The sequence below is a fragment of the Botrytis sinoallii genome (assembly GCF_014898435.1).
Source record: "Botrytis sinoallii strain Bc 23 chromosome Unknown BSIN_008, whole genome shotgun sequence".
Taxonomy (NCBI): Eukaryota; Fungi; Ascomycota; class Leotiomycetes; order Helotiales; family Sclerotiniaceae; genus Botrytis; species Botrytis sinoallii.
This window is the reverse complement of record NW_024066035.1, coordinates 1,662,757-1,686,589: the sequence shown is the minus strand read 5'-3', so window position 1 is coordinate 1,686,589 and position 23,833 is coordinate 1,662,757. Positions and strand designations below refer to the sequence as shown.

General features: G+C 44.1%; 9 protein-coding genes across 9 annotated transcripts; 3 read left to right on the top strand and 6 right to left on the bottom strand.

The window, feature by feature from the left end:
• Positions 1-336: 336 nt before the first annotated feature.
• EAF02_005486 (uncharacterized protein) lies at positions 337-1,335 on the bottom strand (the record flags this gene model as incomplete). Its single annotated transcript, XM_038901534.1, has 1 exon — positions 337-1,335. One exon carries the CDS (start codon positions 1,333-1,335, stop codon positions 337-339), a length of 999 nt encoding a protein of 332 aa, XP_038758874.1.
• Positions 1,336-2,941: 1,606 nt separating this feature from the next.
• EAF02_005485 (uncharacterized protein) lies at positions 2,942-3,768 on the bottom strand (the record flags this gene model as incomplete). The annotated part of the gene is made up of 6 exons (XM_038901533.1): positions 2,942-2,971; positions 3,100-3,231; positions 3,285-3,427; positions 3,486-3,603; positions 3,665-3,698; positions 3,758-3,768. 6 exons carry the CDS (start codon positions 3,766-3,768, stop codon positions 2,942-2,944), a joined length of 468 nt encoding a protein of 155 aa, XP_038758873.1.
• A 215-nt stretch (positions 3,769-3,983) lies between these two features.
• Positions 3,984-5,404, top strand: EAF02_005484 (uncharacterized protein). The gene is made up of 2 exons (XM_038901532.1): positions 3,984-4,214; positions 4,270-5,404. Exons 1-2 carry the CDS (start codon positions 4,189-4,191, stop codon positions 5,192-5,194), a joined length of 951 nt encoding a protein of 316 aa, XP_038758872.1. The 5' UTR covers positions 3,984-4,188; the 3' UTR covers positions 5,195-5,404.
• A 23-nt stretch (positions 5,405-5,427) lies between these two features.
• On the bottom strand, positions 5,428-6,234 carry EAF02_005483 (uncharacterized protein; the record flags this gene model as incomplete). Its single annotated transcript, XM_038901531.1, has 1 exon — positions 5,428-6,234. One exon carries the CDS (start codon positions 6,232-6,234, stop codon positions 5,428-5,430), a length of 807 nt encoding a protein of 268 aa, XP_038758871.1.
• Positions 6,235-7,215: 981 nt separating this feature from the next.
• Positions 7,216-8,013, top strand: EAF02_005482 (uncharacterized protein; the record flags this gene model as incomplete). The annotated part of the gene is made up of 1 exon (XM_038901530.1): positions 7,216-8,013. One exon carries the CDS (start codon positions 7,216-7,218, stop codon positions 8,011-8,013), a length of 798 nt encoding a protein of 265 aa, XP_038758870.1.
• A 1,279-nt stretch (positions 8,014-9,292) lies between these two features.
• Positions 9,293-11,724, bottom strand: EAF02_005481 (uncharacterized protein; the record flags this gene model as incomplete). Its single annotated transcript, XM_038901529.1, has 3 exons — positions 11,288-11,724; positions 10,516-11,157; positions 9,293-10,462 (listed from the first exon to the last, which is right to left on the bottom strand). The coding sequence occupies exons 1-3, from the start codon at positions 11,342-11,344 to the stop codon at positions 9,293-9,295; spliced, it is 1,869 nt and encodes a 622-aa protein (XP_038758869.1). The 5' UTR covers positions 11,345-11,724.
• Positions 11,725-11,961: 237 nt separating this feature from the next.
• EAF02_005480 (uncharacterized protein) lies at positions 11,962-12,669 on the top strand (the record flags this gene model as incomplete). The annotated part of the gene is made up of 1 exon (XM_038901528.1): positions 11,962-12,669. One exon carries the CDS (start codon positions 11,962-11,964, stop codon positions 12,667-12,669), a length of 708 nt encoding a protein of 235 aa, XP_038758868.1.
• A 390-nt stretch (positions 12,670-13,059) lies between these two features.
• Positions 13,060-15,653, bottom strand: EAF02_005479 (uncharacterized protein; the record flags this gene model as incomplete). Its single annotated transcript, XM_038901527.1, has 6 exons — positions 13,060-13,176; positions 13,236-14,894; positions 14,952-15,036; positions 15,272-15,367; positions 15,421-15,467; positions 15,600-15,653. The coding sequence occupies 6 exons, from the start codon at positions 15,651-15,653 to the stop codon at positions 13,060-13,062; spliced, it is 2,058 nt and encodes a 685-aa protein (XP_038758867.1).
• A 3,217-nt stretch (positions 15,654-18,870) lies between these two features.
• EAF02_005478 (uncharacterized protein) lies at positions 18,871-19,650 on the bottom strand (the record flags this gene model as incomplete). The annotated part of the gene is made up of 3 exons (XM_038901526.1): positions 18,871-19,221; positions 19,272-19,478; positions 19,531-19,650. 3 exons carry the CDS (start codon positions 19,648-19,650, stop codon positions 18,871-18,873), a joined length of 678 nt encoding a protein of 225 aa, XP_038758866.1.
• Positions 19,651-23,833: the final 4,183 nt, after the last annotated feature.

Here is a 23,833-nt window from a genome sequence, read left to right as displayed (position 1 = left end):
TCCTTCCCAAAAGCTACCTAGCAAGGGGGAGTAAAACTATAGGTACAACGCCAGCCAACCCAGTACGCTCTCACCGAACCGAACCGTAGCCGAACGCCATGCCGAATAGTTCATCACGTCATCCATCCCATGTTCCTACAGATAGCCGACCAAAAAACCCACAAGTACAGACAAGAAGCAGAAGAAAGCGAAACATACAGATGTGGTATTTTGATCACAAAGAAAAGAGGAGTGAAAAGAAAGAAAATCAAAAGCCGTTGCCATCGACTTGTCCAGTACGCCAGCCAATCTGCTTGCTAAACAAAAAATGCAAAGAGGTGTGAAAGAAATAGTTGATCAACAGTCAATATCCATCGAAGCAGCCATATCTTCACTAACACCACGTATAGGTGCTTTGTAATTCTGATCATCGAATTCATCGTCAGCTTCATCATCATAGCCGTCGTAGTATTCCTCTTCAGGGTCTACTTGGCCGTCCTCATCCCACATGTTGACATCAGTATCATCGTCGCCATTTTGATCAATCATAAGATTATCGGCACGATCACCTAGCCAATATCTAGCCCGTTTGTTTGCACCGGCGTCGTTATACTCGGCTTCTCGGCCTGTAATGCCCTGACCTTGACTTGGACTGTGGCTCATGACTGGAACAGCTCGAACATAGAAATACGCGACTCTCTTTTTCTCTTTGTTGAAGAAGAAGTAGTTGAGGCTCCAAATAGATCCCAATTCACCGTCAAACGGCTCATCAGGAGGGGCCCAAGAATAGACTGTACAGTCCTTGAGAGTCATCTCCTTATCAATCAAAGCCCACATCTGTGGACACCAGGCTTGACTTGTAGCACCAGCAGATGAGGTTGTCTTATATGATGTCTGCGATGGGACATGAAGCGTCATACCCGAACTCGGTCTAAGATTATAAAGTGTCGAATCAATGGTATTGATAACAGTCTTCAAACTTCGTTCTTTGTGGAAATCGGCAGGTCTGAGATTGTGCGAGAAGTCGTAGTCAGGATGACTTGCGTTAAGTGTTGCAATGAGATACGCGAAAGTTCGACGACTCGATACCTGGCTCAAGGGTCCAAAAGGACTTGAACGTGAGAGATTTACGCCGGCTTCGGTGGGATCAAGAGGAGGCGATACGGAGGCCGATAGTTTGAGTAGAGATTCATATTGAGATTCTAGTGAGTTCTCAATATTTTTGTAAAGTTTCTTGTCGGAGCCAGCAGCTTTGGTTGTATAGAGATCACAACCACCAATGACGTGGCAATCGGGTGTGTTGAAATTCAACGCACTGGTGATATTGTCGAAGTCGCGTAAAGGGAGGAACTTCATCTTTGCTGAGATGAGGATTGAAATTGATTTAGATAAGTTCTTATCGTGGATAGTGGTGAAGGATGGTTGAAGAAGAGGCGGAACGACGACTCGCGCGCTTTGAAGAAAGTGAGAAGTATGTGGCTACGGAGCCCGAGTATTCTGTGGAGATAAACAACCTTTCGGATGATTCTTCAGACTCGTTGAACTGAAAACCAGGTACTTAAAACCTCATGTAATGAATTTTGGTGACGGTGTGTTGTGTAGTATGAATGTGTTGTTAATGGTGTTGTTTAGAGTAGTGTTTAGGGGTGAAGTATGGACCAAACGTGTCGCTCTTTGTTCCGTTATCGGTGTGTTTGTAGGACCTGCGTGAACTAAGAAAGCAAGATTGATACTTCCTGCGCTGGCTGCGGAGGTAATATCAAGATGTTCTTTAGCTAGACTTTATGTCTAGCAGGTAATGGACATTTTAAATGTGATAATGTAAGTATTGTTGAGGTGCGTAGTAATGGGATAGACGGTGTGTGGTTGTTGATACCCGAAGAAGATTCGGGGGGGATGGGGTGAGCCGGATGATGATGTGGAGACACAAGTTGATAACCTTGATTGTGACCGGAACGACTGATAAGCTAGTCTCAATGTGTATTAGCTTGATGGATAAACGATGTCGCACAAAGTGGATCATTAAGTTTGATCTGGTCTGGGATTCTGGGGGAGATCAATATCTTACCCTCTGTACCTTTATTATTACCCAACAACCAATAAATGATTCTCGTGCGTGAAGAATAGACTGATATCAATTCCGGAAGCTGGTTACAGATTCAACGGTTTTCAAAGTATCGTGAATCATGTTTGGGTGACGGTCAATTTAAGGGTCATCTTCTCAAATCTGCATTGAAGAATCAAGCACGTTTGCAGCCTTCACTTCGTAAAGGGGTTTTACCTGATGACATATAATATCACGTAATCAAGAATTTGCCTCTCGGAGAACTCGGTCACATGTCGAGCATTCTTCAGGAATTTCGACTCTCTGCATGTTAGTAACAAACAGCATGGTCAATCTGTGAGACATGAATGGCTACATGAGTAGTATCATGGTGAGCATGGGTGACGACCTGGCTTACGAGCCAAGTAGTAGTGCAGCTCAAGTGCAATAGACAAGCTCGAGACAAGTCGAGAGGAAAAGCGGAATAATGCCAAGCAAGAGTCACTACAATTAACATTCAGAGGGGTCAAAACTTAGAGGTAATCCAATAACTCGGCGCATTTAATTCCACGCTCAACTTACACAAACGCCATTTCGTAGTTCATACCTAACTCATGATTCCTCCTGGGTATCTTACCATCCATTAAACACCCTAAGAAGAACGCCAGTACCATTCACATGAATTCCCAACTCCAGGTCGGCAGTTGTAAAAGGGGTATTAAGCCAGACCGATCTCCCGAAGTCCGCTTATCACCTCTTCTTGGGCCTAGAGAGAGGAACCATCACCTAGTTAGCAAACAAACCCATCACTAGAAATCATGCACAACGCTTGAAATTGCTTGAAAGTGGTATATGATATTTTCGCGCCAGACTCCATCCACCCATATATTTCTGTAATACATGTGTAAAAGCACCGATTCACATAAGCTTGGTAATTTCTTCGTCGACCTGGAATTGCGGAATTTCAATCAGCATGAAAGAAATTCGAGTTTGAATGATGTTGTCCCTCAAGAGGTTGTAAAATGAAAGAATACCCAGAATAACTACTACGACCTAAATTGATGTTCACCACTCACCTCCGTATCTTCAATTGAGTCTTGCGCTGATATGACCCTAAGCACGTTCTTCTTACTACTCTCTTGCATTTCGCCCGCCAGTAATAACTCATCCAATATGAAATATGCTTTTTGAAAGTTAAAAATAATATCCTGACTCCATATTAGTATATATGCCACGTTCCATCTTGAGACGTAAGGTTTACCAGCTCGCAGACATTTCCGTAGTACTTGTCCATCTGCTCAACATAGCGGTGAACAATTTCCAGAGTTATGAGTTCGTTATCGGTCGAAGCACAACCTGCGATGAAGAAGAGAGAAGCGTATCGTCGATAAACTATCTTTGAATCTGCCATTGATGTAATCAGCATGAAGCTCTAGATATGGTTTTGTAGAACCACTCTGACCTTTGTACTCTAAGAAATTGCACATTCTCGTTCTACGTGCCAGCACAAGTTGAGAGACATCTTTGATGATCTTCGCCTTCTCTTTTGGCGATAATGTTGTAAACCATTTTGCGAGTCTCTGTGGACAGTTAGAGTATGTTTCGAGCTGCTTCTCATCCAGAGAAAGGAGAAGTACATACAACTTTACCCTGCCGCGATAACAGGATGAGATAGCTACGTGATGTTAGCTTGATTCAAATATCTTCATATCATCTTTTCAAACAATTACTTACTGAATGGCCATGATTATAATTGTTTTTCGAGAAGATTGATATCTCAGCCTTGAGGGTGTCGTGTCTGGGCAAAAGGAGGAGCCTTGTTAATTGTTTGCAGGGGTGCAAGTAAAGTTCGGGGAATCTCCGCGCTTGCAACGGCTTACAAAGAATGACGGAGGGGCAGATAAGTGAAGGATTAGTGAGCAAGTACCGACAAACACTTGTGACAGTATTGATAGAATAATATAATTTTTCCTTTTTATCCTTTATTATCTCGTACATTTCTCTTCGGTCCTATTCACTCTTTTCCCTAAACCCTTAGATTTCTTTTCCTTATATTACAATATATTATATTCCGTGCGATTAGAATTGTATTATATCTGTGTTCTTCTCACTCAATCCAGAGGAATTCGCATCCCACTTTCCCGTCAAATTCGATATAATCAATCATGACTAGATTGATACTTTCCACGTCGTACGTTTTTCTCGACCCTTCTCTCAAAAAAGCAGTTGACTGACTGAGTCTTCAGAAATATTATGGTCGGAGGTCCTTCCATTATTAGAAAACCCGGCGCGGACCGGTCAAATCTTGAACTCACAAATTCCCTCCGGAGCAATTTTCTAGCTGCGCAGCAAGACTATTCACCCACACCTTCATATGCGAATGGAGTCAATGGACACGATGAATCAGATGAAGAGAATAGATCACCGAGCCGTCCGCCAGTTTCCATTTGGACAACTAGACAAGACAATGACTTTTATATCCCCACCATAGACTGGTCTCTATCTGGGCTCGCAGAAGAGCCCGAGAATTATGAAATTACTGTTAAATTGTTCTACATGGCCAATACGGATGTGAAGTCAAGGTCAAAACATACAAAAGATGCTCTAAATTTGGTAATGAAAGAATTGGGTGTTGAGTCAATTGATCTCCTAATCGTTTCATTTCCTGGAATGTCCTTTGACGGCGACTGCGAATGGGAAGCAGACAAGAAGAACTCGGAACAAGGAAATGAAGCCGAAGAACTTGGGACCTGGCCTATATTGGAAGAACTATATGAGCAAGGAATTGTAAAGAAATTAGGGTTGGCCGAATTTGGCACAGCGAAACTTGCTAAGTTTCTAGGGAACGTCAGAGTACGACCACAAGTCGATCAGATAAATGTGAAAGATTGTTGCAGAGTTCCACAGCCTTTGCTCAAGATCGCCAAACAAGAGAATATCGAACTTTATACTCACAATGATTGCACCGATATATTGCCTAGTGGAACATTGCGGGAGCTTTTGGGACAAGGAGTCAGAGGCGCTGGTGTGCTGTCAGAATCTAAGAGGGGAATTGATGGTATGAAAGGTGACTTGAAGCCGGAATGGGTGGTCAAATATACCGCAATTGTCCGTGATCGTGGCGTGATAGAAAATAAGGGATATTTCGCTTCGGCAGAATTGAGAGAGTGAACATCAAAAGTACAACGGGGGGTTTGAATTTTGGCGCAATGGCGAATTGCGGGTTTCTGCTCCAATAGCGTGTTGGAAATAACGGGAACAACTTGGAATAACAAGATTACCTGGTGGACAAATTGTAGTGTTTGGATAGCTGATGGATACGAAGACAAGCACATGGATAGAGATCAAGAAATTCTAATACAAATATTGGATATATTATGGAATCAAAAGTAGATTGTAAATTTTCAACCTAACATACTCCTTTTTCTCCCTCTCATTCTCACATCCTCTAACTTTTTCAAAACCACTTGTGCTCCTTTATAACTTGTTCCATACGCATTCAAGACCTCTCTGAACAACCCCTCGGCCCTTGGATGAGTACTTCCAAAGGCTCTCTCTAACACATATAAGTCGACCGCTCGATCCTCATCTGCTGTAGTCTGGCTCGCCAATCCAAAATCAATTATAACAATCTCCCCTTCTAATTCCTTCCCATTGTTTATCTCCTCCCCTTCAACTTGTATTGGCCGCAACATCAAATTACTCGTCGTCAGATCTCCATGCACAACCCCGACCCCATGCATCCTTCCCACGGCCCGTCCAATTCTCCTCATAAGGTCCACCGCATCTTCAGTCCCCTCTTCCTCCCCAGTAACCTCCTTATTCCCTTCCTTCTGCTTCCTCCGTTCCAGCCACTCATTCAATCTAATCCTCACCACCTCCCCCTCAATCCACTCGACCATTATACATCCCCTTCCCTCATCCACCGCATATACAGCCGGCACAACCACGCCCTCCCTCCGACACTTGACCAACACCCTCGCTTCTGCCAATATCCTCGCTTTCGTCAGTCGCTGATCCAGAATCGGATGTCGATATGGTTTCGACGGGCGCCATTTTAGTGCGCAGGGCAGAGACGGCAGTAAGTATGTGGATTTGTAGAGGAGCGCTTCGGCACCTTGGGTGATGAGCGAGGGTGGGGTGGAAGAGGGGTATGTGAAGAGCTGGGGGAGAGACGGAGGCGGGGAGATTTCTGGGTTGGAAGTTTCCATGGTTGACGACGGTATGGTTTGTCTTTTTTATGATATTGAAATGGACTGGACTGGACTGGACCGAAGTGAAGTGAAGTGAAGTGAAGTGAAGTAAAGTAATCTGTGCCGATCTTAAAACTTTCCTACCAAAGTCGCAGAAGAATTGTCGTTGTGTATTAGTGGATTTGACTCAGAGATGTGGATTTTTCTCTACTGCAGGTCATGGTGCTTTACATGAATTTACTGTATGTACCTACCCCACGCGTGGTGAATTCATGGTTCAATTGGCCAACAATGGGACGAAATGTTGACAAAACTCTCCACTTCTTGATTTGTGTTGCATTGTCACATTTTCCTTTTTCTTATCGCATATCAATCATCAAAATCCAAATGAGGATGAGTGATGAGTGATGAATGATGATTGATGATTGACGACTGATCTTGATCAGATTACACACCTTTGACCTTTGACCTTGGACCTTTCCTCCCAGTTCCCTCCAGTTCCCTCCAGTTCCCAACAGAACTCACTCACTCACTTACATCGTCTCACACCACCACACAAGGATCCTTACCTAGGTTCTCTCCGTTAACTTGCAAAAATTCAAAGGCCGCATGTGATGATTCTGCAAGTACAAGGGTTCATTCTCCCACCATCCATTGGTTTTTGAATCGTTTTGATCGATTGGTTTCCATACATGTGCGGAAGTGAGTAAGTGGTACGGAGCGAAAAATACCACCTAGGCAAGGTACGCAGGACCAAGTATTCCTCTTTTCTTTTTGCCTCTCTTGATTATCCTAGATATCCGGCTAAGGGAGAGGTCACTTCATGATTCACCCATCTCATATCTATTCATCTCATTTCTGTTACCTCACCATCCTTCTTCTTCATCTCAACCTCTCTCTCAATCTAGATCGAATGCGACAATACTTATCTCAAAATTTGAATATGTGCACAACTCACTCTACCACCTTATTACCATCATCATCAGCCACCCCAGCAAAATGTCCCTCAACCCATTAATCCAATCCCTCCCACCAATGTCCCCCCTCCAATCTAGTCTGCCCACTTCCCTTCTCCTCACCTGCGCCGCGACCGCTGTTTCCCTTCCTCTTCTTGTCCAAACCCTCCTCACCCACCTCTCAGCCTACAATACCGCACCTCAAGACTTAACCACCTATCTCTCTGTGCTCGAATCCAGTGTTCAAGAAAACGCCTCTTACGATCATGATATCAGCAGAATCTCCAAGCTCGAAGATAAACTTCGATTAGCGGGCATGGTACGCGAAATCCAAAGATGCGGCGATGATTTAAGAGAGCTTTTGAATAAGATGGTTAGTAAAGAAGATCACAAGAGGTTAAAACTCGGATCTCGGATATTATGGGGAACGACCCGTCGGGATCTCGAAGAGCGAGTGCGTAAATTGGATCTATTGCGCATGCGTTTCCTCGTCGTGTATCTGGGAATGGTGGCTGCGAAAACGGAAGTCGTATTGAAGGAGAAAGAAAAGGAAAAAGAGAGAGAAAAGGAAGATGCGGATAAAACCTTCGGCTCTCCTATTCGGAGTAGGACGCTTCCGAGTAATTTGAGCGAGAATCTCAAACGTACACCGCCGCTAAGGAGAATCACGAGCAATGCTATTGGACATAATGAGGGTACCGGAAGTCCACAGAGGAGTGGATGGTTGGGAGTTGTGAGTGAGTTACAGAGTAGTCCATTGATGCACAAGAGGAGGGCATCAGTGGAACAAAGTTCTTCGATTGGAAGTCCGAGAAGTGAAAAGTTTGCTCATTTCCCTTAAGGGGACTGACTCGGGTTCTCAAGAATGACTGATTCAGTTATCTCAAAAGAGAATCACTGGATGTTTCACTTGGAATTCATTATTGATTGGGAAGACGGAGGAAGCCAGAGGCTTTGAGTATCGTTGCACATACATGATACATTACGAATCTAAATCGCTACACCAATGCCCTTGCGAGGGACAGTATGATTCGGGACACGACTTTGGACAATGCTTTTATGACGAAGTTTTACGAAATATACGGTAGATACAGTACTACGACTTCACGAAAATGACACGAAATGGAATGAAACGACAAACAGACGCAATCAGAAACAGAAAAAAGAACACAGAGCAGAAAATACGAACTTGCCTTTTTTATGAATACAATGAACGCATGCATCATCATGGACTTGAAGCAGCATTTAACGAAATCTACGAATGTTGGGGAGAGAAATGGAAAGGAGAGAAGATGTGGTAGAAATGGGGCTTGATGATGGGAAGGTTGGGAAGGCGAGGAATTGGGATGGGATGGATGGGATGGGACGGTGCGAACAGAATACTGTTCATTCTTCAGGATATACCCCTTTTTATGGATGCAGGTGGTCGGCGCATGTTATTTTTGTTTTGCTTTGCTTTGGAAATATTATGATGTGATATGATATGAAAGGGTAGTTGGCTTTAGGAATTAGATTCGAGGTCTTGGGTATTGAATATTGGATATTGGATATCGAGATTGGATGGAGGATAGAAGGGAGGCAGGATGATTGGATTTCTCAGGAGTTCTCTACCTAGGTAGCTAAAGTGAAGTTGAGATGGGCTTGTGATGGAAGCAGCTTACCTAGGCAGTAGGTAGTGTCAAATAAGGAAATCAGAGATTACAGCTTATTCAAAAACAAAAGATGAGATGAGATGAGATATGTCAATCATAGAATCAATATATACCCACATATGATACGATACATAAGCTTCAAGAAACAGAAATAGAAAAACACATATTCCTCAATTCGCATTTATCACACACACACAGAGTTCAAATGAGGTATGTATATAAGATCTTACATTTATTTCGCATAGCATTATCATACCATACCATACCTACTAGGTAGGTACCTACCCTCAGCTACCGACTCCTACTGATTGATACATTCACTCACAAGTAATCATCCAACAACCATCTATCCTATCTGAGATTTTCCATTTTCAATTCCCATTCATCACTTCATTCCAAGGCTTATTATTCATTCGCCTCAAACAAACACATGGTTTATAAATAAAACAAAATACATAAACCCTTTTTCTAAATCTCAAAAATCTCTCCCACGCCCTCCCCACCCGCACTCCTATTCTCCACGAGATCCAATCGCCAACCCTCCCAATTCTTCAACGCCCGCTTAACCTCCTTCACCCTCTCAATCCTCTTCATCGCCTCCTCCTGCTGTGCCTTCCTGAAAGCTTCCTCGTCGAATTCAAGGAATTCATCATCATCCAACAATTCATCATCTTCATCCGCTCCTGCATGTACATGTCCATGTCCTACCGGTGCCGTACCTCCCGTAATAGCATTAAAGCCACTCGTCAAATAATCCCCAATTCCCATTCCTTGTGGACCTCCACTCTTTCTCGCATGAGGACTTCCACTTCCACCTAAATCCACATCTGTGAATCTTGCGCTGGGACTCGTAAGTCCATCGTCCCCTTCACCCTGTAATTCGATTCTTCGATCTCTCCATACGCCTCTTCTCAATTCATGAACTTCCGCCTCCAATTCCCTGACTTTCTTTTCCAAGCGTTGTCTCTCTTCGTTTTCCAATTCATCAACCCCTTCATCATCGATGCCTTGCGCATCTCGTTTCTTCAATCTTTCCCTTTCTTCCTTGAGACGTGAATTCTCGTTCTCGACAGTAGCGAATCGAGCTCGGAGATCTGATGCTTCTTTTTCCACTCTTTCATGTTCTTTCTTCTGAGCTTGTGATCGGGCATCGTGCTCTTTGTGAAGCGTCGTAAGTGTAGATACTTTCTTTTCAAGTGCCTCTACCTTCCTCTGAAGTTCATCACTGTGTGCCTTGGCCTCCTCTGTTTCTCTTTCTAACGTGCGTAATTTGGTCTCTGCGGATATACGTTCGCTACCTTCCTTAACAGCCTTTTCAGTCGTTCGTTCAAGGTTCTTCTTCAGATCTCCCAATTCCCGTTGCGCATTTGCAGCCAACTTTTCACTCCTTGCCAATTTTTCCTCCAGAGCGGCGATCTGTTCTTTTTCCACAGATGATCCAGATGCGACACGTTCAAGCTGCGCTCTAAGATTAGAAATCTCAATTTCCATAGATTCGATCGTCGAGGATTTGGAACGAAGCTCGGCTTCCAACTCCGATGGTGCTGGCACCGATGTCGAAGGCGAAGATACATGTTTGCGGGTGGAAGAAACCTGAAGTTGTGTGTTTTGTCGTTGGAGCGCTGCGATTTCAGATTTCTGCGATATTCAATTAGCCCAGATTGAATCGTGCGCTGTGGTCCAGAGCTTACCAATTTCTCAATTTCCTCTGAAGTCCCGTTTTCAGTACCCTTTTCTCCTTTGGCAGATTCCCCCTCTGCCTCTCTTAAATCCTCCAATTCTTCCTCTGCCTTCTTCCACCTCTTCTCTGCATCTACCGCCTCTTTACTCAATTTTTTATTCTCCTTCTCCAAATCCTCGATTCTTAAAGCTTGCTTTCTATAAATATCCGGCGCCGTATCACCACTAGGACTAAAAGCAATTTCCGGTGAAAGGGGTCCCGAAGCCTGTCTAAAAGACGATGACCTCATCTTAGATTGTACCGATAAGGACGGCGATCTTCCATGTCTCGAAGCCGAATTGAGTTCCGCTACCTTCTCTTCCTCGTCCTTAGTCTCTGAAACTTCTACGGGCTTTTCCTCTTTCTTTTCATCCTCGACTGGTGTATCTTCTTGGGCAACTGGCGTTTCGGCGGCAGCCTCGAGTGGTGTTTCAGTCGAAGCTTCGGATGGTACTGCAGCAGTTGTCTCGTGGGTCTCCTCGCTCTTCGTTTCTTCACTCTTCGTCTCTTCGCCCTTCGCCTCCTCACTCTTCGAAGCTTCAACTACCGCGCCCGCCTTCTCTTCTTTCTTCCCCCCTGCCTTCTTCGCCTTTTTCTTTTTCATTTCCTCAACCTAAATGCCACTCATCAGTAAGTAATTATCCTCAGCATCTCCCCCGATCATCAACGCCCAATACATCTCTCTAACCCTCCCACTGCATCAACTCACTCCCTCATCCCTCACAACAAACAGAACAACATACCCGTTTCTTAGCCGCAGCCAGCTTTTCAGCCTTGGCCTTTTCCTCCGCGTCCGCCATGTTCAATTATTTCCGTATCGTGTCGAATTCCTCGTTACCCAATGATTAAGCTGCAGTTTCCGAATATCTTCACTCTTTGATCAAGTGCGCAGCGTCAATAACTATCAATGTGTAATGCTTAGTATGTCAAACCAAAGGTCCAATGTAAATTGGATGTGCGATATGTTCAGACCAGCTTGCAATATTGTCCCTCCGTAACCTTCACATGCCATGGATCACGCTAAGTTTAGCTCCCGCTTTACCGACAAGGATACCCAAATGAACCAACTGAAGATTGAGCGATACCTAGGTAGGCTCAGTAGGTAGATAGCGTATGCCCAGGTCGCCCTAGGCCTTGTTTCCAAGCTGTTTCCTTTATCAGTTGATCATCAATTTCCTATCTTATTATCATCTCCATCTCATTTGCCTTGTTTTCTGGTCATCATTCTTCGATTGTTTTGGTAGATTGGGATTCTCTTCTCCTATTTCCATTTGTATGGCTTTACAATTCTTATAATGCAATTAATACAATTGACGTTACACAACCATTTATCCAAATAACTATCTATTATCTATCTATCTATCATCCATCCATCACAATATCTTTGGGTACCACCAACATTCGCTCACAACCAACAATGACTTCCTCCTCTTCTCCCTCTCCCAATCCAAATCACAACCCCAATCTTTCCCTCCATTTAACAGATTTATCACTCACCCCCCTCATCTCAACTTCCTCCTCTTCCCACCCCTCCAACTCCAACTCCAACTCCAACTCCAACTCCCACGCCAAACCCCCTCAATTTCAATCCCTCACAACTTTAACATCCACCGCTCTCTCTGCATACAATGCCTCGCTGCATCTCAACCTCGGATCCCCGCAACGAATAATTGTTGAATCCGCCTCATCGGGTCCCATCCTTCTCCATTCCTTTATTTCTCCTACATCTTCTACCCCCCATTCCACCTCCAGTACTCGTCATCGCAGCCGATCTACACATACCAACGCACACGACACTCGAATGAATGGATCAGAAAACCTGAATGGGGTATCGAACATTCGGAGTTTAGAAATTCTATCTGCAGCCCGAGAGGAAATGCGACCGTTAAGTGGCACGACTGAAGTAAGCCATTCTGAGCAAGAGCGCCATGATGTAAGGGATGAGGGGGTCCAGGCTCCATTATTAGTGGGAACAATTGTAGCGAGAACTGCGGAGCATGTAGGGGAGGCGAGGAAAGCGGCACATAGAATTGAGATTATCGCGCATGGGTTTCAACGGGAGCTCATGAGAGATACAAAAGTGAAGAGGATGGGCGAGGATGAGAGCATGGCCGGAGAAGGTTGAGTCATTTGGAGAAGCGAAGTAAACGCCTTGGACGGATACAAAAGATTATTGAGCATACACTAGCAAGGGAAGGCTGCTTTCATAATGCATATCAGGAAAACAAAACCGTTTGGGTGGAGGTCAACATTCTTATAAAAGCAAGTTGGGAGTTGGTTAGATATTATGTAGATGCGAAAAGAGGGGTATCATAGGAGACTCTCATGAAGAGAAGGAGCTTGGGCCACAAGTAGCTCTGGAAAAGCCCAATGCAACACAGATACACATTGTAAACATTAATGGTTCGTTCATAAATCATTTGCTTATTTTCATAGTCTATTTGGCGAACTACACCTAGGACCTGCATTATTCATAAAATGCCCCAAAACCAATCGCGAAATTATTTCCAGAAATTTAGACAAGTTGCTTGAAAGCTCTGTTGAGAGGAGAGCGGATGTTTGGAACGTCCTTCCAGAAATCAACAGTGGCGACGGCGCGCTTGGAGATACCTTCTGGGGTGAACTCGAACTTCTAAAATGGGGGTTAGCACAATTCATTGATTCTAAATCTGTGTGAAGAATAGAACATACCTTGTAAACATCCTTGTAAGCACCGGAGGCACCAAATCTGTTGAGACCGAATTGCTCGTGGGTGTAACGTTCCCAGCCCATGGTTGTCATAACTTCTACGGACAAAGATGGGATACCGTCTGGCAAGACACTGAGTCTGTATTCTTGGGGTTGAGCATCGAAGACCTCGAAACAAGGGATAGAGACGACACGTGCGGTGAGGTTGTGCTTCTCCTTGAGGTACTTAACAGCATCAACACAGATACCGACCTCGGAACCGGTGGAAACAAGGGTGATGTCGGCCTTCTCAGCGTTGTGCACAACGTAACCACCCTTGATAGCGTTACCAATGGTGGAGTTCTCGAGTTGAGGAAGGTTTTGGCGGGAAAGGGCGATGATGGAAGGAGTGGTCTTAGAGGTCAAGGCAATGTAATAAGCTGCGCTGGTCTCGTTTCCATCAGCTGGACGCCAAACCATGCAGTTAGGCAGAGCACGGAAATGAGCCAAAGTCTCAATAGGTTGATGGGTTGGTCCATCCTCACCAAGACCAATAGAGTCGTGGGTAGCGACCCAGATAACGCGTTGTTGGGACAAAGCAGAGAGACGGATTGCACCAGCAGCGTATGAAACGAAGTTGAGGAAAGTTCCTCCGTATGGGATGACGGTTCCGTATGCAGCCAAACCGTTCATGACGGCACCCATGGCGTGCTCACGTACACCATATCTGATGTATCGTCCTGACCAGTCACCAAGACCGGTAGCAGGTGGTTGGAAATCAACAGCCTCCTTCCATCTGGTCAAGTTGGAGCCAGTCAAATCGGCTGAACCACCAACAAGTTCTGGGATAGCTTCGTGAATCTTTTGGAGGACGATCTCGGACAACTTTCTTGAAGCAACTGCATCATCTGATGGGGAGTATGTTGGGAGGTTCTTCTCCCATCCTTCTGGGAGCTCTCCAGTCAAGCGGCGCTTGAGATCGGCAGCCTCTGAGGAGTACTTTTCGGTGTACTTCTCGAGCAATTGGTTCCATTCTTGCTCCAAGGCGGCACCGTGGGACGCACGCTCGTGGCAGATGTCGTAAACTTCTTGTGGAACAACGAAAGATTGTTCAGGGTCGAAACCGAATTTCTCCTTAAGTTGCTTAATATCATCAGCCTTAAGAGGGGATCCGTGGACACCGTGGGTGCCTTGTTGCTTGGAACCGAAACCAATGATGGTTCTGAGCTTGATCATGGAAGGCTTGTCCTTGACGGCTTGGCACTTCTTGATAGCAGCCTCCATGGCTTCCAAATCGTTGTCACCGTCGGTGACAGTCTCGACGTGCCATCCATATGACTCAAATCTCTTTACGACATCTTCAGTGAAGGCAACATTGGTGTCACCATCAATGGAAATGTGGTTGTCATCGTAGATAGCAATGAGGTTGCCCAATTGCAAGTGACCAGCCATTGAAGCGGCTTCACTGGCAACACCCTCCATCAAACATCCATCACCGAGGAAACAGTATGTGTAGTTGTTGATAAGCTCAAATCCGGGCTTGTTGAACTCACCAGCTGCGTGGTGTTGTGCGATGGCAAGACCAACAGCGTTGGCAATACCTTGACCGAGAGGACCAGTGGTGACCTCAACACCATCGGTATCGGCGGATTCTGGGTGACCTGGAGTGTGACTATCTATCGACTGGAGAGGAAGCGAATTAGCTAAAAGCCAGGAATTTCAGATCTTTAGACTACTCACTCTGAAAGCTTTGATGTCATCCATGGACAACTTGTAACCGTAAAGGTGGAGAAGGGTATACTGGAGCATGCATGCGTGTCCGTTACTGGAATTTTCGGACAATTAGCTTTTGAATCTTAGATTTTGGTACCAGATTTCTTTGAGAACAATAGAAATGTGAGAGCCAAGGCAGGCTGCAACTAATTTTCTCAAGTAGTATGATTGTAGGCCTCCGGGTAAAGCTTTGTGTTTTCAAATGCAATGCAGTGAAGAAACATCTTGTCTCAAAGGGCATTGATGCGCAAAAGGCTCAATGATAGTAATAAATGGAAATGACTTACGAAAGAACAAATCTATCGCGGTTAACCCAGCTTGAGTTTTTTGGGTTGAAGTTCATGATCTTGTTGAAAAGAACGTGTGCAACTGGTGCCATTCCCCTAAATATCTCATCAGCAAATGTATCTTTTTGTGCCAACTTTGTAAAACTCACATAGGGGCTCCGGGATGACCGGAGTTAGATTTGAAGGTGGCATCGGCCTTGAAGAGAAGATGTCAGTACTTGTTCTGAAGGTGTTGACGTCGAGGTGTTCTCTCGAAAGAAGCTTCGAATTTCCGATCGCGGGGCAAATTCCCAAGGGACAGGGAAAGGGAAAAGTAGAGGCAACTTACAGCAAGAACACGAATAGTGTTGATAGCAAGCTTGTCAACGTCTGTGAAACCCATGATTGCTATTCTATGAAAACGAAAAAGAACTTTTAGGTATAATGAGGATGGTGGAATTCTTTGACCAAAGGTTGTTGAGAAAGAAGAGATGAGTGACAGAGAGGGAGAGAGTTGGAAAGAAGTGTAAAGTAGAAAGGAGGGGCGGACTCAAACGGTAATGAATGTATTTGGCTGGCGCTGTTTTTCTATGGTGGGGTGGAATTGGAATTTGCGTCACAGAAAACAGAATGCTCGGTGAAGGGGTCCACTTTATTGTGGTTTTGCGTGGAATGGGATGGCAATGGATGTGTGTTATGTGTGTTATTCAGCAACAGCAAACGCATATCCCGGTGGAACTGAGTAAGGAAATTATCGCAGACTGTGAGAAGCATCGACGGAGAAATTATTGACTTTTACTGTGGACTACAAAGGTAGGGATGCTCTTCATGTGGTTCATTCATGAAGAGTTTGTCGTGTTTGTTGGCTACTAGGTACTAGATATATAGGTAGACTTGACAGGATTGTATGGAAACCAATTGCATCGAAATCATTGAAATGGTTATGGGAGTGGCAAGAGAATGAGAATGGCAAGAGAACGGCGACGGAATGAGAATGGGAATAGCAACAGAATAGCAATACGATTCGGACCCATCTAGCTACGGAAAATGATCCCTCCCATCATTACAATACCCCCTCCCCCCCTCTCTCATCTGGCCATCACCAAAGATCCCCCATCACAAACTCCCACGGCGATAAAAGTCTACTTTGGCGGCCCTTTCCACCAGGCAGGGCAGGTAAGCTCCCGATGCATTTAGTCTAGATCTTATTTTTGCATGAACGATTAGATGTCAATACGTGATCCCGAAGATATTCTTAGCTACACCAGCAGGTGACTTGCCAATCTTGGGAGACTCCAAGATGAAAATATCATGATACTTACGTTTAACCAACGAGCCAACTCCCTTCATCGGTTTTAAGAAGGCATGATTCGAAGGGCCAAGACATCAAGCATCATTGGTTTGACCCGTTCCTGAATCCGTTTGCTAGGAACATTACTCCGGAAAGATACCAACAACCTACAAAACGTTACACCAACAGTTACCATCACTTACTTTCTACTCAGTCTCAACACTCGGGACATATAAGCCAACATTTAGAAGTGTGGTGCTTTGCTGTGCTTTGCTACCCCGAGTTGCAGAAGGTCCAGTGGAATGTTGATTGGTCTTTCAATCTCTTCTAGCCAAGCTAAGGTTAATCTACGGAAGTTGATGGGATAAATCGTATAAGTCCCATTTTTAATAAAACTTGCTGTTTTATAAAATTCCAATACTGCTTTTGTTAATTTTATTAGAGATTCAGTTATTTCTTTTAGATTTCGAATTTTGAATTTCTTTTATTTGAATTTTCAATTCTTATAATTTTAAAGTTTTTAAAGTTTTTAATAGATTCTAAATAAAGATAGAATAGTATTTCTAAAAAGAAAAGTATGAATTTTGATAAATTTGAGTGATTTTGTAAGGGTTAGAATAAATTTAGAATACTTTCATTATTTAGAGTTTATTATATAAATTTTCAATTAACGTAGTTTAACACCGAGTGGGCCATATCACCGAGTGGGCCATCATTTTTACATACAAAATTCGTCTGTGCATAACCGTGCACTTTCTTTATTTATAGACAGAATTCTCTAAAGATTGAAACTGGAAAATTTAATCATATAAATAATATGAAAATCTAATTATTTATTGAAAATTCAATTTATTATAATAGTTATTATAGAAATGTTTTTTTTTGTAACGAAAATCGTGACAATTTCTACTTATTTTTAGAAAATATAAGAAATTTTTATATCAAAAATAGATTTATAAAAAGCTAAATTCTCATTATTATTTTATATTAATTTTCTTTTAAAAAATAATGATTGATTATTAAAATACAAATATTAAAAAAGCGTTAATTTTGGTGTATTTTGAAGTGGCCCATTCGGTGATATGGCCCACTCGGTGTTAAACTACGTTAGTATAATGATATAATTAATCCAAACAATAAAAATGGGGAAAAGCTTGGTCGCTTTTTGATGTGTTTTACAATACTTATGTCGTCAACCTCCGTAATCCTTCCAAGGTTCTTATCGATAATGGTCCATCGAGCCTCGACTTCTCAGAACATCAAGATTTTCCCCATTCTTCCCATGTCACCTGGGATGAGTGTTGAACACGAGTATCTGCAACCACAAGCTGTATAATTGTCGAACTGGCGTGTGAAGATTGAGAATATCTTGGATTTTCGAAATATCCACCAGATCCGGTTACCAAATCTAGATTGTGATATTCAATCTTGATGGTCGCTTTTTCCCCCTCCACCACTAGCAAGTCTATCTTCACGAGCATTGGTATTTCCAAGGACCATTGGACCCTGAACTTTGAGAAAGTATGAGATCTCCAATCAAATGGACGAATTGAGCCTACGAGATTGATCACCTGGCATCATTTTGACCTCGCGGAGTTATCCATCTCGCGGAGTTATCAATTTCCTGCATGTCTCCAGCAAGCATATGCTGTGACATCTCTGCAGCCTACGGCTCAGATATCCGATTGGGAAGATCGTACAAGACAACCGAATCACGGTACAGCAAGTAGTAATACCCACGATTCTCCTCATTCATGTTGGAGTATCCATCAATACTTCATCCTTGGAACCATAGGCCACATGTATGGAGTAAATGAACATAGCCATAGCACAACATCATGATATAAATGTCCTCGAGACTTGAGATAGCATCTTGCAAACAAATGTGCGACGGTGTCTCATCTGATTGATCTTCCAAACCATGGCTTGCTTACTGTATCCCTTGGAAAATTCAGGATTCGTATGCGAATGCTATCAACGGCATTGCGTTTGCAGTTCTTGCACCACCAAACAAAGCTCGTTGTCCTATCTGCACCACCATCTTAAGTCCTAGCGAGGGTTCGGAGGTTCGCAATCGAAAAGTTTCGCTGGGATCAAGGTTTATCGCTTAGAACTCAGACATCATGCAAACGCGAGAGATTATTATCATTGGGTATAAAAAGTACATACAGGTGAAGCATATGATAGATGCGCATAGTAACATAAACTCCTCATGGCAGAGTATGCCTCCAAACCGACCAAGAGCCAGTCTTATCCGTCTTTTACAATCCAACAACCATGCTCCCAGTCGCCAACGCCGGAAATCACACCCGAATGAAACAATCACAACCTATTCCTTGGATTGCGATCCACTGTCCTCCTGATCAAAACAAAATGCAGAGACGTCGAAAAGTAGCGGATCCATACTTTCCACCTTGGATTCATCCCAGCCCCTGAGATTGGATTGCTCAAAATCTTTCGGTAAGCCCGATACCGACCGCTCGGGATCGGTCTTCCCTTTACGCATTCGATCCAATTCCGACTTGACGCCCGAATACTCCACTTGCAGTGACTCATATGAACGCGAAAGCTCACTGTGACGAACTTCAAGCTCCTCCAATCGTTGCTGGAGTTCACGCATGTGTTTCTCTTTCCTATCCCTGAAAGCTCGTTGAGAAGCCCGGTTTTGGGCTCGGCGACGCTGTGTAGATTCAGTATCATGTTCGCTCGGTAGATAGGTGAACCACTTACCGAATGCACGTGTGAAGCAACCACTTTGTCGTTTCCACCCTTTCTCCTTCGGCGATCATGATCCTCGTAAATACCTTCGATATCTAACTCCACTGGTATCAATCCCACCGGCACACCATTTGGTTGATATTGTATGGGAAATGATGGATAGGTCATATATGTGTTTCCTCCGTATACATGGTCGTTTCCATATACATGATCAAAAGTCTATGAAAACATGAGATTCTGGAGAGAAGTGATGGGTAGAGTCTGAACATACATTGCTGTTGAGTGGTGAGCTTGCTGAAGACTCGCTCGAGGTGTCATATAAATTCATGTCTCCGTGCATTAAATATGGATCGGTAGAACCGTCATGATGAAGAAAGTGGCCGTTTGCCATGTCGAAATCTGAGAAGTGTGGTAGTGATGCTGAGAGGGAGCACTGGATCTTTATGGGATGAAAAGGGGCTGAAGTCTGATTTGTATATTGCGAGGCTATGATGCTCAAATGATATCTGACAAGTATAATCGGAGGGGAGTCTCAGTAACTTTAAATCTTACATCTTCTCTCTTCAAGATTTAGTTCGGGCAAAGATATTCCACGCCGATTCCGAGTGGGGACCGAATATTGCAAAATGAACAAGGCCTATCACTGTCGCGGAATCAAACAATTCAAACTGACATACCGCTGTTAAACATAGACAATACCGCTTGAGGCAAGCGTCCTAACCAATCATAGACAGCAAAAGACTCAAAGGAAGCGGTAACCACTTTTCGCCGGGACATGGGATGGGTACAATACTTTGCATGGAAATTGCTAGGGATACATGACCTCTGCAATTAATCTCTGTCCACGACCCTGACCTCCACAACTCGCGGCCACCAGTCACCGATTGCAAATCCTTCTTGTATTTCATGTGGTAGGGTAGGGGTTCACAGCAAGGTTGCACTGCGTATTAAGGTTACGGACGGGCATGGCCTTGTGGGGGGCCTTTCCATCCAGTCACCACGCGGCTTGGGCAGCGCTTCTTCATTACCTAAACTTCCTCACCAAAGTTGGGAGTGCTTACTTTATGAGCAGTCAGTGAGACCCCCGTCGCTCGTCGTGCTGACATTACAATCTCATCGTCGGTAAAGATCGCTAGCTCGCGTTAGCGCATCGTATCCTGGATTCCTCGTTCTGCTTTATTGCTCTTTTCATCCTCGTGTCTCTCGTACTTTCCTTGCAGGCTGACTGCCAAGAACCGTTCCTCGGACTTACGCTGGTGTGTATATTATATTATTATATTTTCAAAAAAAATTGGTAGGTAGAGAAGACGAGTTTGGCCCGGTGTGGTGGCTGCGGAGTGATGAAATAAAAGGGTGGATTATCCAAGCGAGTTGTAGATACGGAATATCCATGTTTTGGCCGTTATTTTGGCAATGCAGATAGATAAGAGTACACGGGAACGTTACTCTCCAATGTATTCAGATAGTCTAGACATCTCGCATTATGACACAGTATACTATTCGTAACATCACTAGGTAGTCCACAGTACCTAGTCTCCAACCCGCAACATCAAGAGCGTCTATAACCTAACCCCTAACACACACATCGACCCCAACCCACAGTCCACCCCAACAGAACCAACCCATCAATCTCTCTCCTCTCCTCCCAAACCCACCCTCGAAACACTGCGGCTTACACAAGAGATTCCACGCTGCTCGCGCCGCCATTACCAAACACAGCCTAGCCTGAACATTAAAATAACGTCTGTAGGATTCGTACCAGCTCGCTACCACCTGGGACCCCTGCGCGCCCCCAGAAGGAAAAACCCACGTTGTAGATCTCACCATCTCATCCCATCGCGTCTCCAGCGCGGGAATATCCCCATCTCCCTTTATAGGTACCGTAGGATTTTTCTTGTTAGCTTCAAACGTTCAGCATCTAAATAATTCGCAGGACGTCCATTTTTTTTTAAATTGCTTTTTTTTTTTAAACTTTAGTCCACCGCCGCGGGAAGGATTTAGCATCTATGTGTAATTATATGTGCAAACAAGAATCCCAATGATCCGATGTTTTTTCCCTATCGGAATTAGCGCCGTGGGGAATGAACACTTGAATATTTATTTGCCTCATTCTTATTTCGCTTGATTCGAGAAAATCCTCAAGACGTTGTAGATAGCATCATTGGTGATATGTTCTCATATGTTTCACACACTCGAATATGCAAGCAGAGATCACATGGGATTTAAGCTTAAGCTTATCTGCGCATCGAATCTTTGTTTTCTCGGGATAATTAGATGACGAGATGGTGGATTTTGGCTTGGAGTTGTTCGGTGGATGTTCTGATTGTGACTTGTGTGTGTTACTGGATTGAGGCTGAGATGTCTAGAGTTAGTGTAGTGCTGAGGCTTTGGGAATGCATGCATGAGATGGGAGATTTTCGGTTGAATAAGGTTTCTGAGGATATCAAATAGGTTCGTTGGGGAAATTGGAATGCAAAGTATGGTGTTAGATTTCAGTCTGTCACGATCGAAAGGATCCCCTGCTTGTGATGTTCGTATCGATATCTACACTCTACACCCTCACCCTATGCACTTCTCCATCTCCATCTGGATCTCCGTTACGTTTCACAACTACACATATCATTGAACTCCCATCCTCGGATCCCCACGCCAAATTCCAAATCCCCATTCATGAGCCCAACCATCGAGAGCCCCCAAAAGATTAATATCCCATTCCCATTCCTTCCCATCAGTCTCAAATCCCCATCCCAGGGGAAAAAACGTGGAAATCCTACGCCCCCAATGTTTGTCCCACATTAGACTTCTGACTGTGTCACACAATGCTCCTCGCAAAGTCTCTGGCACCTCGAGAGAGAAAATACCATCCTCCTAGTCTCCACATGACATATTCTCGATTTCTCTCTGCAGCTACGGGGCTCGCAGACTAAGCCGTCTAAAAAATTCTCATCACATCACATCTTATTCCCGCACATCACATCTTATTCCCGCACTCTTCCCAACCCAGTAGTTTTGACTACAAAGATACTGTACTCGTATAGCAAAGATATAATATATTACCCGGAAGCATTCATCCATACCCCGGTCCGTAACGCTAGCACCGGTACATGTATACATATCATGCTGGCAGTGAAATATTAGCGTCATGGGTCCAATCTGTAACCTTACGTATCCACTAGGAAACCAAAGGTGCAGAAACCTTCGCGTGCACAAGCCGAAAATGGTAAACTTACCATTGGCTCGAATTGGGAAGAGTAGGTGTCTGGAGATATTGTGACACAATGCTATCTATGTATGTACCCAGCGATGGTTGGCATGGCATGAGGTAAAAGCTTTTGCTTTTTAAATGTTGTGTGTATCCTAACGGTGGTGTGTCCACTTTGGAAAAAAAGAGGGAGAAGGCGGGGTACACGTATTTGCAATTGCGCCCGTTGGTTCTAGCTAATTCCCCCGTTAGATTTCAGTAGCGTGATGATGTATTTAATGCATCTCCCATAGAATTGGGGAACGACACGCCAAGAAAAGTGTTTCTATTGAAGCACTAGATCTGGCTTTCGCACTGATTATTTTCGTATCACTAACTCTCCCCATGATTTTCCTCTTGGGTATCTTGGCACATATCGAACAAGAATACCCGTACCATGTCCATCCAAAAATAAGAATCCGAGAAACTTCTGTATACATACTAGTTCCACGCCCTCCTGCAGATGAAGATGCAGCAGGATAACGAGTTCTTATCACCCTCCTTGTCCCACCAGTGACACGACACATTTGTCATGCTCATCCCGCTTACATACAAGAATCTTACATGTGTCAAAAGAAGTATCAAGACTGGTCGAATATGCAGCGCCACGTACCTTGCCCAAATGAGAAGTCCGCTCAAGCCCGATGGTAGAGATGGACTTCTGTTTGTGGGGCGGAGATGCTCAGATGACATATACATGACATGGACATTTGAAAATGCAGAGGGAAAATGACGATATGGGGTGATGGGCTTGGTATAGCATGAGCATGTCCTGTGTACTGGAATGTTCTGTAGGATGTGACCTTGACAACGATATGGAGGGTTCTTTTTTTTGTTTTCTGCTTTTCTCTTTTCTGGAAAGTACTAGGTACTAGGATATTTGCACCGCAGTGCAGCGCAGCGAAGTGGCTTGACAACTACGAGGTACATGTGCATAAAAAGTCTCGCAATTGCATGTCTAGAGGTACGGACAAGAAATTTGTGGAAGAGCGCAATCAAGATTTTCCTCTGAAGCAATGCTATTTCTTGGTTGGCGTCCAAGTCCCTCCAGATCGACGTATGCGAATGGAAGGAGGGGTAATGAGAGCGTCACCTTGAAGTAATGGTGAGTTTGAGATCTGTGGCGAGAGTCTGGAAGAATGCGAGAGGGGTTGGATGTGGATGGGGTGATTTGCTATGGTATGTTGATATGATACGAGGCGTAGTCTTGTACCTCGCTACTAGAATAACCAGCAGGGGGGGAACACGAGTACCATTGATAGGTGTCTAGACTTCTGAACATCTGCATTTTATGTACGTGGTAAATGTCAAATCTCTCCTAGTATCAAATATG

Bases quoted from the DNA above. Each gene is read 5' to 3' on its own strand.
- EAF02_005484 (XM_038901532.1), top strand. From the start codon at position 4,189: ATGACTAGATTGATACTTTCCACGTC. The intron at 4,215-4,269 runs GTACGTTTTTCT...CTGAGTCTTCAG, and splicing joins AGATTGATACTTTCCACGTC to AAATATTATGGTCGGAGGTC.